This window comes from Chiroxiphia lanceolata, chromosome Z, assembly GCF_009829145.1.
Source record: "Chiroxiphia lanceolata isolate bChiLan1 chromosome Z, bChiLan1.pri, whole genome shotgun sequence".
Taxonomy (NCBI): Eukaryota; Metazoa; Chordata; class Aves; order Passeriformes; family Pipridae; genus Chiroxiphia; species Chiroxiphia lanceolata.
Genome location: NC_045671.1, coordinates 24,510,835 through 24,529,720, shown reverse-complemented (window position 1 = coordinate 24,529,720; position 18,886 = coordinate 24,510,835). Strand labels below are relative to the sequence as shown.

Sequence of the window (18,886 nt, the reverse complement as noted above, 5' to 3'; positions counted from 1 at the left end):
TCACCTGGAGAGGAAATGTGTTGAAGGTACTTATGAACTTAGTTGTTTTGGTTTTTTTTCCCCGTGTGCTTGTCCTTTTTCTCACAAAGGAGCAGAAAAAAGCTCTGCTGTGAAGAACGGTAGTTCACCGCACATAGCTTTCATGAGCATTTCCCAGTTCACATTGAAATGCTTCCTTCTCTCACAGCTACTCCAAAAATGTCCTGTTTTCTCAGCTGCATCTTCAGACGGTAACTTAGGAATACCACAGAGTTGGGCAAGAAGGCTGCCAAGTCCTGGTCTCCACCTGAGCTTCTCTCTCACAGTAACCCTCCAGACTGCTGTAGGATGAGACACATTACACTAAGACTGAATTGAAAGTTAACTGAAGCAATTCTCCAGTGGAGGATAAGGATGATAAAAAGCACATAACAGCTCTGCCCTTTACGGAAGTAATGAATGCTTACTATACCTTATGCATTTCTTAATGCCTGAAATAACACTAGAATTTGAGAAGGTACTATTTTTCTTATGTACCTGAGAGACTAATGAATAAGCAGGAATAAACAGATTTTCCTCATTTCCTAACTAGCTGGTGCTCACCTAATTCACAATTTTTTATTGTTCTCCGCATAGTCCTGGGACAATGGTGCTCCTTGCATCAGAGAGGACAACAGCATAAATGCTCTAACTGCAGACTGCTAACTAGTGTTGTTCCACCAATACCCTGGGCACCAACTAGCAGCTAGAATATTTTTTCATACAATTCAGACTGAGAAACCAAAAGCCTCTGTTTCATCCTGATAACTTTCGTCTGACTTGCAGCAGCAGAAGCCGCTCCCCTTGCCTGCTCATCAGTAACTCCTCGATCCCAGCAAGTTTACGGCACACGCCTGAGGTCACTCCGGAGTGTGCTGCTGCAGGGTGAGACAAGGCGGTGGGTGTACGGTGCATCTCAGCCAGGAAAGATGACAGTGAAGTCTACCCCAAAGAGCTCTTGGGATAGATACTCCAAGATGCCACTCACACCTCAGTGGTAGCTACTAGCAATTTCACTCAAGAGATCTAATTTATTTGGGAAGCACCCTGTTACTGAAATAGAGCAAATCATAAAATGACCAGATAACTGTCATGACAAGTCTTACTATTTCTCTCCTGTCAGCAAAGAACTGTGGAATTCTGGCCACTGCACCTGACATCTTTGGTACAGAGTCACAAATTCATTACTTTCATACTTCTCCTGTCAAAATGTTTATACTATGGATTTAAAGGCACCAATCTTGTTCATGACCTGCGTGACTGTCACGCCACATGACAGAACCTCTCTTCATCACAGACTGCCCTCTCAAAGTGAAACTGGAAGCAATACAAGGAAAAGCAATGCATTAAGTACACACTGCACAACTGGCTAAATCAATGTGTTTCTATTTCTTTGCAAATTGAGGACCTTTTTTATTTTATTTTATTAATAGAGGGAAATGTTGAGCAGTCACAGCTGCAACTGAGATCAGTGAAATCTGTTCTGAACATATACAACAACAACACTAAGAACACCAGAAATCAGATCTCTGGTGCCCAAATGGTATCTTGAAATTTAAGTTCCTATTCTCCATTTATAAAATGAGAATAAAATGATGTGAAAGAAGCTCTATATCTGTGAAACATTCAGACTACTTATGATCATAAAAAAAAAGTCCAGGAGGAATTCAGCTATTCATTAAGTGATCAGTGCACAACTTATATATGCAAGGCACTGATCCTGAGGAAAAGCAAAGCAAAGTAGCATCCTGTTGCATCATTACACAGCACACTGTAAATCACCTTCCTGCACCTTTGCACAGTTTGAATGGGGATTGGCTATGCAGAAGGACTGAGTTATCAATGCTCTGTTTGAATTTCAGCAGCTTTAACAGAAATATCTATACGAGTAAAATTACTAAACCATTGAAGCCGGTGTTTCTTCAGTTGCAGTTCAGAATCTAACACCAAACAGAATGACTTCAGCATAAAAGAAACAGCTACTAATAAAATAATTTTGATCAAATTTTAAAACATGTTTAGTATCTTTGTCCCATTGAAAGAGCTCTTGATGATTACAGCTTTTTATGTCATGGCTGTATTTTGTTCTCTTTTTACTACACACAATCACCTTCATACTGTATTTTATTTTAAAAATACAACAGTATTAAACAGCTATATTTTTTGGTACAGAACCAGCCAACTGTGATTTGTTCACACATTTTACTAAACTAGGAATGTCAGAGAAAACCTTCCAGCTTTTGCTTGATATAATTAATTACTGAGAATCTTTTAAGACAATGAAAGAAAAAGCACTAAGGGCATGAAATACACAACAGACAGAACACTAGAGCCTGATTTTGTCTACTCAGATCAATAACAGCTTATTCTATCCTTTTTATAGAACCTACTCTCACAAAGAAGTACTATTTATCTTACACTCTCTTTGTATATGCGCATCCATACTATAAAAAAATGTGATCTTTTCTAACATAATCTCAAACTGCTGTGTTGTAGATACAGTAGGATAAAACTGGTAATTATTAATACAACTCTGATTTTAATCCTTGTCCCCACTTATGTAATTAGAAAATAATAACCACAACAACTACCACATAGAAATCATGCGCAGTAAAAATCACTTATGGTTGCCTAGCAACTACCAGGCTATGTGCTGAAAGGAAGAAGGACCAGAATAAATTAAAAGACCTGACTGCAAAAGAACTGTGAGTGACAGTTCACTGCTACTGCATCAGTTTACCACGCTAGTCCTGCGTTTGCTCATGTTAAAAATACTTGCATGCTGTGCAAGTTAAAAAATCATTAAGAAATACTTCTCATTTAAAAAATATTTTTGGTTAGAAAAAATATTTGTGCTCAGTGTTTCGATTTTCTCTCATTTTTGTCAAACTGCTTACAAGGTGCATACCAGCGTATAATTCTACCTGTTTAGTCAGTATTATCTTCAGTGAAATGAAATGTAGGAACGTTATTTGTACGAGGCTCTTTTTATATTTATTTTCCCTAGCAGTATTTGGCCAGAAATAAGCTGTCACAGACCTGACAGAAGTATTAGCACTCTTTCTCCTTTGAAATCAAAAGGAGAGACAACTATGAAGGTGAAACTTCATGTTCTTGTATTTCTGGTAAATTTCAAACTTTTAACAATACTGAAAATCAATTTTGAGTGGGTAGAATGAAGCGTTCTGCATCCTTGCCCGAATGCTCACAATCAGAACCATGGTTTGGTAGGTACAACTTTAAATCAAACGCAACTCACAAGAATGCTACTAAAAAAAAAAAAGAGTGTGGGAGAGGAGAATTAGAAGAGCTGACATAGTGAGGTGGTTCCTTGCTATTTAACAACAACAGTAAACCAGCTATGTAGGGAGATTACTGATTTTCATTAAATGTACTTAATGGTTCCTTTTTGGAACTGACTGCAGTAATACATGGTGGACTTGTCCCCATCATTGAATGGAAGTGGACAAAAAAAGTTAAATATATAATTCCTGGGTTTGACATATGGCTATGTACTCCATAACCTGGGCTTGGCTATAAATAAGAATTATTTACTTTGTGTGTCTGAATATCCAAGAATATCAGTTGGCATAATTAATTATTCATTAGATTAGTGATGGCTAATTATACTACTCTTCATTTTACAACAGTTAAAAACTGGCAACTTGAGAAAACAGCTGAAAATAGTCTGAATAAAATCCATTTCACATACAGGAAAAATACTCTCTCCCTGAGCTATGTCATCAAAATTAGAGTACTATGGGCACAAATTTAAACATGTTGGCTTTAATGATGCAGTGATCAAAATGCTAAGCACCACAGACAAAGGTAGCCTCTTGCCAAGCAGGAAAAAGGCACAACAACTCCACCTTCCAATTTTCTTATCAGCTTTATTAAAATGCAGTCAACAGCTACCCAATACTGGGAGGAGGCTTTGTGAAGTTAACCAGTACACCATGTAAGTCCTTACTTTAAATCTATCAACTGAGCAAACAGCAAGCAGAGCACAAATGAAAATCACTCTGTATGACACAGAGCTATCAGCATCCTGGGACTCCTGAGTTCAGCTGTTGCTATTTAAACAAAGCTAATTCAAACTAGGGGTAGCATCAAACTGGCACCTAGACAGGAAACATCAAACTCTGAGGCAAGGCAGAAGAGAACAGTGGGTTTGTAAGGAAGCTGAATGATTACAAGCTATGAATCACAGACTCACAAAATTGGTTAGGTTGAAAAAGACTGCTAATATCATCCAGTCCAACCATTAACCCAGCACTGCCAAGTCTACCAGTACACTGTGTCCCTATGTGCCACATCCACATGATTTTTCAACACTCTGAGGATGCTGACTTAACTACTTCCCTGGGCAGCCTGTTCCAATGCCAGACCATCCTTTCAATGAAGTTTTTCCCAGTATCCAATCTAAACCTCCCTGCGGCAACCTGAGGCCATTTCCTCTTGTTCTCTTACTTGTTACCAGGCAGAAGAGGCTGTCCCCACCTTGCAACCACCTCCTTTCAGGTAGTTGTAGAAAGTGCTAACATCCCCCTTCAGCCTTCTTTTCTCCAGTCTAAACAACCACAGCTCTCTCAGCTGCTCCTCAACAGACTTGTGCTCCAGATACTTCATCAGCTCTGTTGCCCTTCTCTGGACATACTACAGCACCTTAGTATCCTTCTGGGAGTGAGTGGCCCAAAATTGAACACAGGATTAGAGGTGTGGCCTCACCAGTGCTGACAGTCCATGGGGTCAATCACATTCCTAGTCCTGCTGGAATGAAGTATCATTCATTTTCTCCACTTAATTTTAACAATCAGAAAAAGAAAGTAACACTTAACAGTTTGTCTTCCTCTGAAATAAAATCTAAAGGAAAAACTTCAAAAGAGGAAAAAGATTGTTTGGGAGACTAAGTCTGCATGTGCATAGTGAAAACTCAGCAGCTGGGGCTCAAATTTGGCATACAAAAACCATAAAATCTTTTGTAAAAAAATCCAGTAAAATTGTTCCTGCTTTCAAGCATTTTACTGGACATGCAAACTACTTTTCGTGTGCCAAACTGATTTGGTGATGCCATGCAACAGGACAAGAGGCAACGGGCAGAAAATGATGCACAGGAAGTTCTACGTGAACATGAGGAAGAACTTTACGGTGCAGGTGGAACAGACTGTTCAGAGAGGCTGTGGAGTCTCTCTCACTGAAGATATTCCAGAACCATTTGGATGCAATCCTGGCCATGTGCTCTAAGATGACCCTGCTTGAGCAGGGAAGTTGAACCAGATGATCCACTACAGTCCCTTCTAATCTGGCCCATTTTGTGATTCTGTGATTTTGCTTTTTGAAAGCATAACATAAATATTACACATATGAGTCTACAATAATTGTTTCTATTTTAGAGGGAAGGAAAGACAGATTAAAAGCACTGGAATGGGAAAAACGTGTGACAATAGTGCTGGACTGATGCATTTCAACTTGCTCTCTTCTAAAAAGGTGTTTTACACTGCAAGATTACAACAAGTTACAGGGCTGTAGAGGGACCTAAATCTTAGTTTAAGAAATAACTGCAACAAAATCTCAGACTAATATGTATTATTGCAAAAGCAGTCTGCAAAGATGATGCACATGCTTTGTTTTGGAGAATTGGGATCAATGTGTAACTGGAAAGGTGCTTCCAGGACTTTCAATCTAAGGTCTTGGTATTGTAAATAATTGTATGTAAGTTTTTCAATCAAAGATCCAAGGCTAAATCTACTTAGTTATTTCTGTCCCACTACTTCATACGGAAAGGTTCCACAACTTTTAATTAATAACTTGTATGAACTAAGGAATGCTTATATATGCTCATATAACCTTGTGCCACCATCCTGTATTTTTACATATTTCTAGACTCTTCTTGTGTTTACGCTTCCCTTCTTTTCAGTGAATTTACTGAGAGCAATCATCTTCCCCTCTCAAGATTGTGCTATGTTTGGATAAACAAACCAACCTGTTTCCTCTTGCAAGGCTCTCCCATGCTACTTATCACTGAAATAATTATTTACACTTGTCACAGTGTAAACTCATCTTTTTTGAATGGAAAAGCATTCAAGTACTATGTACAGCAACTCAGAAGCATTAACAGTGTCACATACAAGGACACACACTTACAATGAGTATTTCCACATCCACACAGGCAATAGTGTCTGTGTGAAGCTCCTATCTTCTTATGGCTGGACAATACTGATGGATTGTAGTTGGCTTTGATCAGTAATTTCTCTGCCCAGGTAATTATTTTTCTTTCAGTTCCACTTGAACTGATACTTGAACCAAAAGACAAGTTCCCTATTTTAAGTCTGTAAGTACCATATAATGCACTCTGAGCTACTGTATTTCATGCCATTTCTTTTACTCCAGACTTAACTGTGTCCAGTCTGCTGTGAGTATCATGCCAATATTGATATTATAACATTTTAGATTTTGGCTAGGACATTCCTCATTTAATAAATATCATAAATATATAGCCAACACCAATGGCTGAAAGAACTTTTGTGGTATCTTCTTTCCAGTTTAACAGCTCCTTTTTTAACAGTGCCTTCAATTACATATTTTTGCTTGTTTTCACTCAGATTAGTGAGCTTACTCATTAATCTACTCTTTCTTTCATATTATCTTATAATTTTCCTGCGGTGCCCTAAAAAGTACTTTACCAAACTCACAGAATCATAGAATGGTTTGGGTTGGAAGGGACCTTTGAAGATAAACTAGTTCAACTTCCCTGCTGTGGGTAGGTAGGGACATCTTTCACTAGATCAGATGACTAGGAGTCAGAGCATGCTGACCATATCTTCTCTCCTGCTTCATTACAAACCTATTCTCCATTCTAAACCATTAAGATGAAACCTAGACTAATTCAGCTTTACCTATGACAGCAAGCAGTACAGAAGAGTAAAAAAGGATCTGCATCTGTAAGTACTGCTCTGTATCTACAGTTGGCATGTTTTATGATTTGATACTGAAACTGAGTAATAAAAGCACAGGTGTCCTTTAAAAAGTGACTTCAATAGTGATTTTTACTTAATGATTTGGAGCACATACCCTACAGTTCTTCAGGCTGAGGTATCACTATATGTTTCCAGTTAACAAGAACAAGTATACAGATAAGATAAAGAAATGCCTATCAACATGAAGAAAAGCTTGAAGCACATCTCCCAACACTGGAATCCAAGGCAAAACAGGCTGCAAGATGCAAGTACAGTCAACTTGACAAGGACCTCAACAACTCTCACACCAAAGACATCTAAAAGGTCCAAGTTGAACAATGTCACAGTGCCTTGCATCTTTTTACTTCTTCTCTTTTTTAACTATTTTCTTTATTATATGGGGCACACCCCAGGTACCATAATTTCAGGAAACTAATGCTGGCTGCCTGTCAAGTCAAATCTCACTGCAGTTTTCTCTCCTTCAGTATATACCTAGTTCTCTAGAAAGATCCAAAGAAAATCAGCTTTTACTTAAAAATTGCTCTCTAAGAACTATTAAACACATTGCCAACATAATGTTTCATTAAAATTTTGGGATTCATGATGGGAATAAAAGGAAATAGCTGAGTTGCTATACTGCATTGCATAAGAAAAAAATCTAAATAAAAGGCTGAAATTGCACTGATGACACAACAAAGATAAACAGCAAACCAAACTAAATGCTAACTTCCACTCTTGCATGGAGTTCTTTAATTCAGGTTTACAAATACCTGGATAACTACCTCTGAATTTCCTTTTCAGAAAATCATATGCTGTATTTCTCCACACTGAATATTTACCTCAAATGTTGCTAATATGTCTGTTTAAATGTGTTTTGACCTTTACATAATAATCGTGTGGTTCAAACTTCAATTTCCTCGAGCTTATTGTTTGTATTGTTGTAACCTTTAGCTTTCCTTGACATAGACAACCCAGCCTATCTTTTTGGATGGTTCTTAAATAAGGAAGGAAAGGATGACACTTGTCCCCAGCTGCCTACAACAGAAGTCAAGTAAGTACTAGACAGTTAGGAGAGCACTGGAGAATCCTTCCCTGCAGCAACATTATACAGCGTCGCCACAGAAAAGCAGCCAACTGGTACTCCAGATTTTTGTGAGCATCACAGATTTTAATTTTCTTTTAAAGAAAGATTTTAATAAGAACAGAGAAGTCGTTCTGTATTTACAAGGACATATTTCTGTATTTCTCAAAAGTAAGGGAAAACATCAGCTAAAGCATGCAGAGGCTTATTAGTTTAATAATGTATTCCTTTGATTCTTTTGCATGCTGCCCTTTAAACTACAACAAAACTTACTAAAGATTGTAGAATTGGTTTTGACAAAGTAACTCAGGCCAAAGTCAGTAAGATTTTGGATATCACCGGACCACCTTTTGGGACACAATCAGTTCTCCATAGTCTGAATCAGCCCTCTGGACTTATCATGAAGAAAAGATGAATCATCTATTAGCACTGAAAATTTTAGCTAAAGACAGAGATGACTTCAAGCATTCAAATACTAAATACAAGAAAACCCATTTTTTTTCCCCAGATGAAGCTCATGGCCTACTTTTCTTCCAATTAACCTGTCCCTCTATACTTGCCCCAATTGCTTTCACACACACAAAAGCCCAGAGCTGAACAAACATGAACCCCCAACAAAGCTGAGGGGTTCCAACACCTAAAATCCACTTAATTCTAAAGCGGCAAATCCTGAAAATAGTAATTGAACTCTAAAGCAAAGTTAGCTCCAAAGAGTTTTAAGATGTTGAAGTTTCCTGATGCCTAAATGTGCAATTCTGTTCTGTCCCAGCTTTCACAGGATTGAGTGGTTTGATGTTAGCTCACAAAAAAAATCAGAATGCAGAAACTTGGAACTCCTCTGTATAGCTCATAGCACTGAATACCTCACTTTAACAGGCATCTTTAATTCCTTACAGAATAGAGCTTCATACAGTTTTTAAATTGGGAACAATCTGTCTTGCATAGATGTGGGCTCCTGGGAGAGGGAACAGTATGCCTTGTAACTACATAATAGATCAGTGGTTAATTTTTTTGACAGAAATCAAATAGGAACTTCCTGGGGCACAAACATCAGGCAAAAATCTTTAACCTCCCCAGTAACTATCAGTTACTATCAGCTATCCCCTACTGGAGGCTAGCAGAAGTAACTTTGCTTGCTATTTTAAAAGTGAGAAATAGGCATCCTGAGCTTCAGGACAAGGCTCAAGGCCGAGAACGCAAAATCCTTGCAGCCCTGACTGGAATACCTGAACTTAAACACTCCCTTCTCAGCTATTTTATTAGTTGGGAGTCACAGCCAACTAAATACACTGAGATGGTAGTCAGCTTCCTCCTCATCATATTTGTTGCTGTGAATGCTGTTCCAACAAACTTTGGATGTACTCTAGACAGAGCCCACAGATCACAGAAAGGTTCACTTTCACTTTCATGTAACAGTCACGTGCCAAAAGAGTCATGCATCACAGTAGTGTGTGCTTCGCCAAGTACCACAGAAGTCACCCTTGTACAGGTAGAGCCAGAACAGTAGCTGCAAAAAAGGGCAAAGTGCAAGTTGGCATTTGAAGTCACAGACTGAAAGTTGTTTACAGGCAAAAATTACTTTGTTACACCTATGCAGGTCACCTAATGCAAACACTTCTTGACTTTCTCTGAATGCATTTATTATTAATTTAGTTTATAAAAGGTGCTTATATGATTTAAGTAATTCACTGTATAGCAAAGATGGGACAAGTACATGAGAAGGATTTACTGATTTTTGACAGATAGAAGCTGAGTTAAAATATAACTTTCTCAATCGAGTTTGACTCAAAGATGTTATGAACTAATTCTCAATTTCTTGCCCATGAAGTACAGATGTTTTCAATTTGAAAACTTGCAAAACAGAAGTCTTCAGATGGCATTTCAGATCAGAAGGAATATTTTTTTCCTGAGGTCCAGCTATCTAGCATTTTTTTAAGCTGAAAATAGGAACTGCTTGACAAACAAGAATCCATCTCTTCTGTGGACAACATATTACGCTCAATAGTTCTTTACTTTTTCTTTTGGCAGCTCTGACACTCCTGATACGTACCCTAGGCATTTTGGGCAGTCTTTCAGGTCATGGTGAGACCCATGTAAACTTGCATTAATAACTCTGTAGCCATGTCTTTGAAAAGATTAATCTCAACACATGCTGCACCACTACACTGAAGGAAAATCCCACTCAAGCTAAATGTTCTTAAGTACATCTTCTGAGCAGAATGACTTTACTCCTAAGCAGGAGCTCTATGCTTACTTTTTGTAATTGTGTTTCAACAACTTTCTATCAGATGAGTCTTAAAATATCCTAAGTCTGAGACTTCCAGGATCAGGCCCTAAGTGGAATTACTTATCTGAAAAGCTGTGTCAGCAAGTCCTTCTGAAGACTGAAAAACTGAAACTGTTATAAAGCACAGAGATCGATAGCAGCAGAAAGGGAGAGAGGACATGCAATAGGTAGAGACCGTCTCTAAGCTCACCTATCCTTGTAGTTTATCACAGTATCAATGATAGCATTCATTTGTTTTGTCAGTTTAGGTGGGTTGGGTGACAACTTCTCTGCAGGAGGTCTGCCTCTTCTTTTCTTTGCTTTCTCTCCATCCTCCTTCCCAGAATCTTTGTCCACGTTTCTTCGTCTCTTCCGTTTTTTAAGCCGAACTTCCTCTTCCATTTCTTCCAAATTGCCGTCTTCAATTGCCTGACAACCATGGATTCAAAAAGTATGATTTTTAAACAAAACAGATATTGCAAAGGTAAATAACAAACTGTATTTAAAACCAAGCACAACAAAACCCAATGCAACTCCACAGGATGCCGATAATTCAACTCAAAATGTTCAGTTTATTTATAAACAGGAGTACAAGAAACTGAGTTGCTGGTAATCAAAGAGACACTGAACATTAATTTGTCCTAAGAATCCCACTGTCCTTTCTCTAAATAGGTGCATTGTTCATCTGAACCTTGAATTCCACACCAAATCACAGCCTGTGGTATTGTCTAAATAAGTATACAACAAACATTAATTTTTTCATATCAGTGTTAGTTCTGGGTTATACAGTTCCACGCCAAACAGACTTTGGTATCACATGTTTCAAATGGGATAATCTAAATTGTGCTTAGCTCCCAAAGCCAGCTCACACACAATTCTTTGTGCATACAAACAACACAGAGATACTTCATGCAGTAACAACTCAACTTCTCTTCCAAATGTTTTAAGCAACTTTTAAATGGCCTGTTAAAACCATCTCTAAAATGTATCATTTTCTTCTAGAACAGTAACCAGGAGGCAGGCAGAAGCACTGACAGTACAGCGTTTACTGTAAAAAGCACTCACAACGTGGGACTGAAAAAAAACCCCTCCCAAAAACCAAACTGCACACATAGTCACAGACATTGAACACTTGTTTCAATTACCTGGATGTATGCTTTTAACCAGACACAGCAGCTCTACGCAGAGGGATAAAAAAATTGCTACGAAAAACCAAACTAGGAATAAAGGGAACCTGTTCACATACACTGTCAGATCCATGTTATAAAGCAAGAAGCTGAACTTTTCTTGATTTGAAAAAGCCAACAAAAGAAAAGAAATAAAAATACCAGATCATAAGAGAATTGAAATTAAAATTAAAAAAAATTAAACAAAAAATCTTAAAATTAAGGCTTTCTGATTAATGCTTTCATATAACTGATGTTGATAGTTGTTGCTTTTGCCTCAATATTGCCTTGAGTACATGCAAATGCTAATCAATCCTTTCTTGCAGCTGAAAGAGCTCTAATCCTAAGGCAATTACCTTCATTTCTCCACAGCATCAAACATGGCTAATATTTATGATCATGTGAGCACAACAATCAATATTAAAAAGTGATTACAACCCAGACGTAATTTTTCTCAACTGTGTACAATGTCTCTTCAAAAACATTTCGTGAACAAAACCTAATGCACAACACAAAACAACCTGGCATGTTAAAAATACCAGTGGGATTTTGAAATCTGTTTCCTATGCATCCTCCGATGTGCAAATCCACAGAACAAACACAAACGCAGAATCCTTAGAGACAGCCTGAAACTAGGCCTTAATAATCAAAAGACAATTTACATCATGCTTCCACAGCGTTCAGATAAACACTATGAAGGAGGCTTGAGATCTAATGAGTTATGAAGAAAAGAGAAGGAAAAAAAAAACCTGCACACAAATTCATTAATATTCATCTGGATAAAGCAGGACATGCGCTATAAACCACTGAGGCTAACAAAGATTAAGAAAAGGAAATTTCTCGGCATATCTTGGAAGCTACAAAAGCTAATAATAAATACAGTATGCAAGGCTGTCAACAGTTAATGTCACTGCTCTCCTCAAGCACTCAGTTGTACACTGAAACACGGAGAACACTGACTTTTGATGTGTTACACACCTACACATGCCTGTGATGTAGTTCTACTGAATCTTCAAGACGGCAATGAAAAAGGATATTTACCTTACCACTATCAGCAGGCCGGCTATCGGAAATCACAGTTAGTGGGGATAAAATTAACAAGCCAGCAAAGCAGCGAGCTGCTAGTCTCTTCATCAGCTGATCAGGAAAAAAAAGAGAGCTGGGGAAAGGCTATGTTTTCATATACAAGTAATTTTATTTTACTGAAAATTTAATACTGAAAGGATTGCGGATACTGAAATCTGCTGTTTCATTCTACCTACTACAAGGCCCGAAGCCTTCCTCCTTCAGCCTGCTTTTTAATATTGACAACTACTTATCATATTTCTCCCCTTATTATTCTAGGCATTCAAGTTAGATCTTCAGCTGAGCAGTTACTGATTCTTGTTAGCATTTTAGTAATTACAGCACAATTAAAACATTTCATGTATGATTTGAAAACTGAAATAGGTTGCATGCATTTTAAAGATGCATTTATTACAGAAAATGTATTCCTATTGCTTTGCAGTGAACAGATCAGGTTCGGTTACTGAAACTGATAAAAAAATATATTCTGATTTACAAAAAATTAGAAAAATCCCCCAAACCAAACCAAGTTATCATTCTGTTAACTTTGGTAGCATTTTGTTGTCCTTCACAAAACTGGTGTTTGCTTAGCTACAATGTATTTATATATTTCTGCTTGCTTGACAGATTTTCTACCACCAAAAAAATTCACAGTGGTCCTGTCATCACAGAGTTTACTAACATCTCATTTTAGAATTCTGCATAAAATTCTGTCTTGGAGTAGGCAATATTTTTGAAAATAAATATTCACAAAAAGAAAAGATAAAAGTGAAAAACATTGTGTTTTGTGGGGTTTTTGTGTGTGTGTGTGTTTTTTGGATTTTTTTTAATATTATATATAGCTATGTAGTAAAGACAAATGATAAAAATAAAACCAAAGTCAAGTAACTTATACTCCTGCACTCTTAAAATTAGTAACTAGCAGGTAGCAAATTAATTCTTAGCAAACTACAGATCTGTGGACAGATGTTAAACTTTCAACTGAACCAGTAATGTATCAGTTTATACTAAGCTTTCAAAACTTCCATGTGTGAATGTAAACTCGGACAGTTTTCCTTAATTTAAGACTTTAGTGATCCCACTTGAAAATCAGTGTGACATTACCAGAAGTACAAAAATGTGGCTATTATGACCCTCAACATTAGTTGTCAAGTGGTAGATTTGTATTTTGTATATAAACAGTAATATTTAAAACTAAACCTGTATGATTTATTCTGCCTCAAAAGATGGTTTAAAACCATACCACATAAATGAATTATCATCAGACAGATTAATGATTTGTGCATATGTCTACACATATGATCCAAGCATGTGTGTATTAGCAACAAAATATTTATTAAGCTAATTCATCTGACTGAGTTCTTTGTTAGAAAAGCTTACTTTTCTAGGGCTTAAGTGCTACACCAAAGACAATGCCCTTCCAAACCTTTATCAGTATGATAATGATACAAATCCCAGGCACAAATCTCCAGTTCCTGACAGATGATGGGCTGTGTGAGAGTGCAAAATAACACAGACATCTCCCGTGCTCAAATGCCTCTGGATTAGTGAGGTGAACAGCAAGGGAGTCAAGGAAAATGGTACACAAATAAAAATTTAACACTTTCCTTCCCTTTAGGAAACCGGACAAAACACTACAAAAATATTTGGAAACCTCATTTTCTTGGAAGAAAGCTGTAAAAATTTAATGTCAAATTTTGCAAGTTGCTGAGCGCCTCATGAAAGGCAAATACACCTTGGAGGACCCCACGTTAAGTTCCATACTGACAAAATGTTCCTGCTTTTCTGACTCTCTCTTATTGCTGTAACCTAGTCCATGCGCATGAAACAATTTCATTGCTAAAGAGGTAAGAGTGCGCTGGCTTCTCAGGACACCAGAATTTTAAGAAAGAGCACGCTGATCATGGATTAAGGAAATTAAACTGTATTCCTCCAAAAAGAAGCCCCCACCTCCTAAGCACAAAAATGTATTTGTAAGGAGGCAAGTAGAAGTTACTTCTGAGACAGTCTGCCTTCCTATTGCTGCTTGCAATTATGTTTTTCCCTTGAGAAAAGAAAATAGCTGTTTTGAGGTGAAAGTATTCTTAGTGAATATGGATACACTACATGAGAACCACAGAAACAAAGTAAGGATGAAATGCAAACTGTTTTGTTTCTCCATTTGAAGGACAGGACATAAGAGATGTATTCTTAACTTCTTCTGGAGAGCATGACACAGTACCATGACTGAACACCTTTTCAATTCAGAATTATAGACTCAAACAAGCACTAAGAGCTACAGCTCTGAGTTTTGTTTCAGGACTACCTTCTGCAAGCCAACAATTGAGTAGGCCTTATATTAGTTTTAATATAATTTCACAGGAAGCCTTATATTAATTTTAATATAATTTCACTCAAGTGTGATCACAGAGTGAATCAATGGAGGTGCTCATCTTAAAATAAAAATCAGTTTTGCTGTCCAAGCCTGTCTCGTTAAGATGGCACAACACCGTAATATATAATTATTTTTCCTTTGATTTCTCACAGTATGGCTGTGAGAAAGCTGAGGCATAGTGAAAGCTACTGCTACTACTTATAGTCAAGGAAACTGGACACATAAACCAGAAGTAGTAGGGAGCCATGTAATAAGTCTGATTGATGCTGCTTAGACAAAATGGGAAACAGGACATGAGACCTATTCCTGTGTCCCTCTCCAATTTTATCATAATGAAATGAACATTTAGAGAACCTGCCCCTTCCCTTCAAACATCAGTGCCCTGTGTCTTTCCACTGGCATGCGAAGATATTTGCTAGCATGCTAATTAAACCCAGTGTTTCCACAGAAAGCAGATAAAACATAGGTGAACAGAAAAAAAAAGTTACCTTCCCAGCTTCCTGAACATAAATACTAAACCAATCATGCAAAGTTTCTAAAAGAACGAGCTTTTCTGGGAACAACAAATAACTGGGCACTATACTTACTATGACCAAGTCATAGCTTAAGGGCTATGACTAAGCTTAAGGGATGTTAAGCACTTAAAACCAAAAAACATGTCAGTAGTGCAGTAATGAACAACAGATGACTGCTTTGCAAAATGAAGTTCCTTATGAATGGCCAACCCTATGGATGGCTAATAATAAACACTGAAAGCACTAAAACTACATCTAGCTGCCCTTACCAATTTCTGTCTTCAACATAATCCTTCTCGGAAAATTCCATTGATATTCCAAGAGAAGTTCTTTTCCCCCTCTATTTCCCTACCACTCTTCCTTTTACATTTTTTCTCAGATTAAATCTGGCAACAAATGAAGACTTCAACTTTCCACCCTGATGTTCACGTTCTTAAAATGATCTCTTCAAAATCCAGCTCTCTTGTTTATTCTTTAACAGTATCATTCCTATGTCTGGGACTGCTTCTAATTTCTATGTGTTAGAATTATTTCTTGGCTTTCTAAAGTTCCTTTACACTGCAGATATATCTTGCTGTGCTATAGCATAGAGATCAGTATACTACAGATGAAGACTGTGAAGAAGAATACCGTAACTCTTGACAATTAGATGAAAGGGCTTAAGATATTCTATCAACAGTGCAACAACAAAACAACTGAAGACAATTATAAGGATTGATGAAGAGTTATTTTAATTGAATTTCCTCTCCTTGCTGGATATTACTGCACAACAGATTTACCAGACTGCTTTTGCTGGAACAAAATGAAAACAGAATGTAAACCAAAATCTGCCAAAGGTAAAGAATTCGTGACTACATCCAGTTTTTCCTCGCTTTTGCTAGTGACTCATTCTCTTCCACATAAGGAATAGGCCAGAAAGTCTCCATCCAACACTTAAGTAGAAACAAAGGTACTGCTTTCTTAAAAACTTGAATACAATGTAATTATTGGAAAAACACATCAACTTGTAACACATGGTCTTCTCAGATAAGCTGAACCTCCAGCAATTATGGACACTGAGTCCTTCAGCCACGTGTTCAATTAAGGTCTGCATCTTCACTTCACCAAAATCTGTATTTTAAGAAGTGGGAGAAGATAAATTGTTTTCTGTTTCGCATTTGAAAATTATTTGCACTGAAACTCCAGTTGCCTATATTTAATTAGACATTAAGGAGAACAACAATGCAAATTATAAGTAGGTTTTTTTTGCATTTTGATTTAAAGATTGATGCCAAAAAGACCTGATGAAACCATGTAAGAATGTAAGTTATCATTAAAGAGAAAGGGTCTCAACTACAGCAACAGGGCATAACACTGAAAAAAAGAAAAGGTATCTACTTAAAGTATTAATAGGACCAAAGCTTTTATCTTCAGTGTTTTCTTGCTGATCTGAGAAAAATTTTTAAGGTCAAATATCCTAATATTTAATCTTGATATTCTGTGGTCTACAACTACTCAGCCACACCCTTAAAAGTTCTACAAACTATCTGTAACTATCTTCTAGAGTTTTCAAAATGTCTTGCTAAGAAGACTGCATTTGAACAACCTCTTGTGCAAGCCAATCTCATCTAGGAGCAGCAGAAAGATGGGGGAGAAATCTAAACACAGTCTATGTCAGAAACTATCCATATCAACCTCTGACTCTTTATCACTGAACCGTTTTGTTGTCGTTGGTTTTTTTGCCTTTTTGTGTTTCCCAAATATTCCCCCCTTCATTTTAGAAAGCTGTATCATCTGCTTAAGAATTCTTGTCACTTAGAATTATAGCCTGTTTCTGAACACAGTGAAAAAAGGCTCTCATTCAAGACTGGAGGACAATTTATAAGAGACTTGTGACATACTATGCAGGAAAGTTGCCAGATGATAAACAAACTTATTCTGAAAGGGATATTAAAATAGCAGTTCTCAAGTACATGATACAGTATTTGAGATTGCCTTCAGATTGTTCATAGCCTTTTCACATATTGATGACTCGAAAAGTAAATACTGTTAATGCACTGGCACTGGAAACAGTTGCAGGTATCTTTGGAGGTATGATCAGAAGTAAAATCAAGAGGCACAATAAGATGTAACTAACTTAAGAAAGACACAGGAAGACTATCATAAAAATACTGCAGATACGTTTCCTGGCTTCAGATTCACAAGTAATCCACCTTAAAGTAAAATCTAGAGATGCCTCATTTTTTCCCCTTTATCTTGTTCACTCTCACAGAGATGCATGTTTGTTGCTTAGACAGGATTCTGGAGCATTTAGTGACTGGTGTTATTCAGTGAGGAAGTGTAAAAAGGGAAGGTTTCTCCCTTTTTTTAATTTTTATCAGCATTTTTCTGTCTTGTCCAGAATTCCGATTCATGAAAGCCTACTTCAGGAGTGTAGAGGACAGTATACTGACAAAGGTATTGTGAGAGAATTGGCAATCGAGTTATGCTTTTTCATAACCAGGGACATTATATTCCCTAGAACAGGGGGCAAGGAAAATCAATTGCCTTGAGAAAATTACCTTTTCTGATGGGTGCCAGGGGGAGGTGAGGAAGATTACTTTTCTTGCCTTTTCCTGAATTCCTTTAAAATAACAAGCATGGAATTTAGCATAACACTTTTGTGTCCTACAACAGATGATGTTCTTTACTACCTTAGCATCTCAGAGTTTAGAAGGAAAATAGTTTCAAGTTTGTTATAGCTTAGTTTGTACTGAGGGTTTTGCTTCCAGATCTTCCTTTTTGGATCTAAAATAAATCTTTTACTGGAAGGATGTATCATTCTACTGCCTTCTGAGACTACTTTTTTCCTTCCATTTTTAATGACTTTCTACAATAGCTGATTAATTAGTTTAGAAATTATGAACAATATTTAAGACAATTAGTAGTATTCCTGGTAAAACCTACATTCCGCTCAGGCTCACAGATAAAATGTCATAGAATAGGAGGAAACATGTTGCAATGAAGTCTTGAAAATACTCAACAACAAAGGCCAGATCCAAAACCATGGAAAAAACTTCCAGGCATTTACTGTCTGTCAGTCAGGTAAGACATTGTTTATTTCACATGGGAAATCATGCATAAAAAAAACAATCAGAAACACATCTATATCTGACCGCTAATAAGCGCATAGAATGACTTTTCTTCCCAGTTCTGAGACAAGTATTTCCTGTTCCTGTTTACCTTGTATTTCACAAAACACTGTTACTGTTGCAGGTTTCTGAGTAATTCTGAGCAATGTTAATTTATCTTTTTTCCTTATCATTTACCTTGTTTAAAAGACATGCCATTCTTCTATTGTGAAAGAAGGTAGGAAATCTTTACTTTGCAATGTCACCTCCTGGCAGACTAACAGTGTGGCTGATGTTTTGCAGCTCATAATGCTAACAACTAAAGACAGACTTCTCATGTTTGATTTTATTCTTTA

The 18,886-nt window shown here is 37.1% G+C and overlaps 1 protein-coding gene across 3 annotated transcripts in view; it reads right to left on the bottom strand.

Annotated features, from left to right (window-relative positions):
- The window catches only part of SMARCA2 (SWI/SNF related, matrix associated, actin dependent regulator of chromatin, subfamily a, member 2), a 118,864-nt gene that overhangs the window by 9,455 nt on the left and 90,523 nt on the right, over window positions 1-18,886 (bottom strand). For all 3 annotated transcript variants that reach the window (XM_032674700.1, XM_032674702.1, XM_032674701.1), the window contains one exon: window positions 10,533-10,750. In XM_032674700.1, coding sequence (XP_032530591.1) covers window positions 10,533-10,750 — 218 coding nt within the window. The remainder of the gene's footprint in view (window positions 1-10,532; window positions 10,751-18,886) is intronic.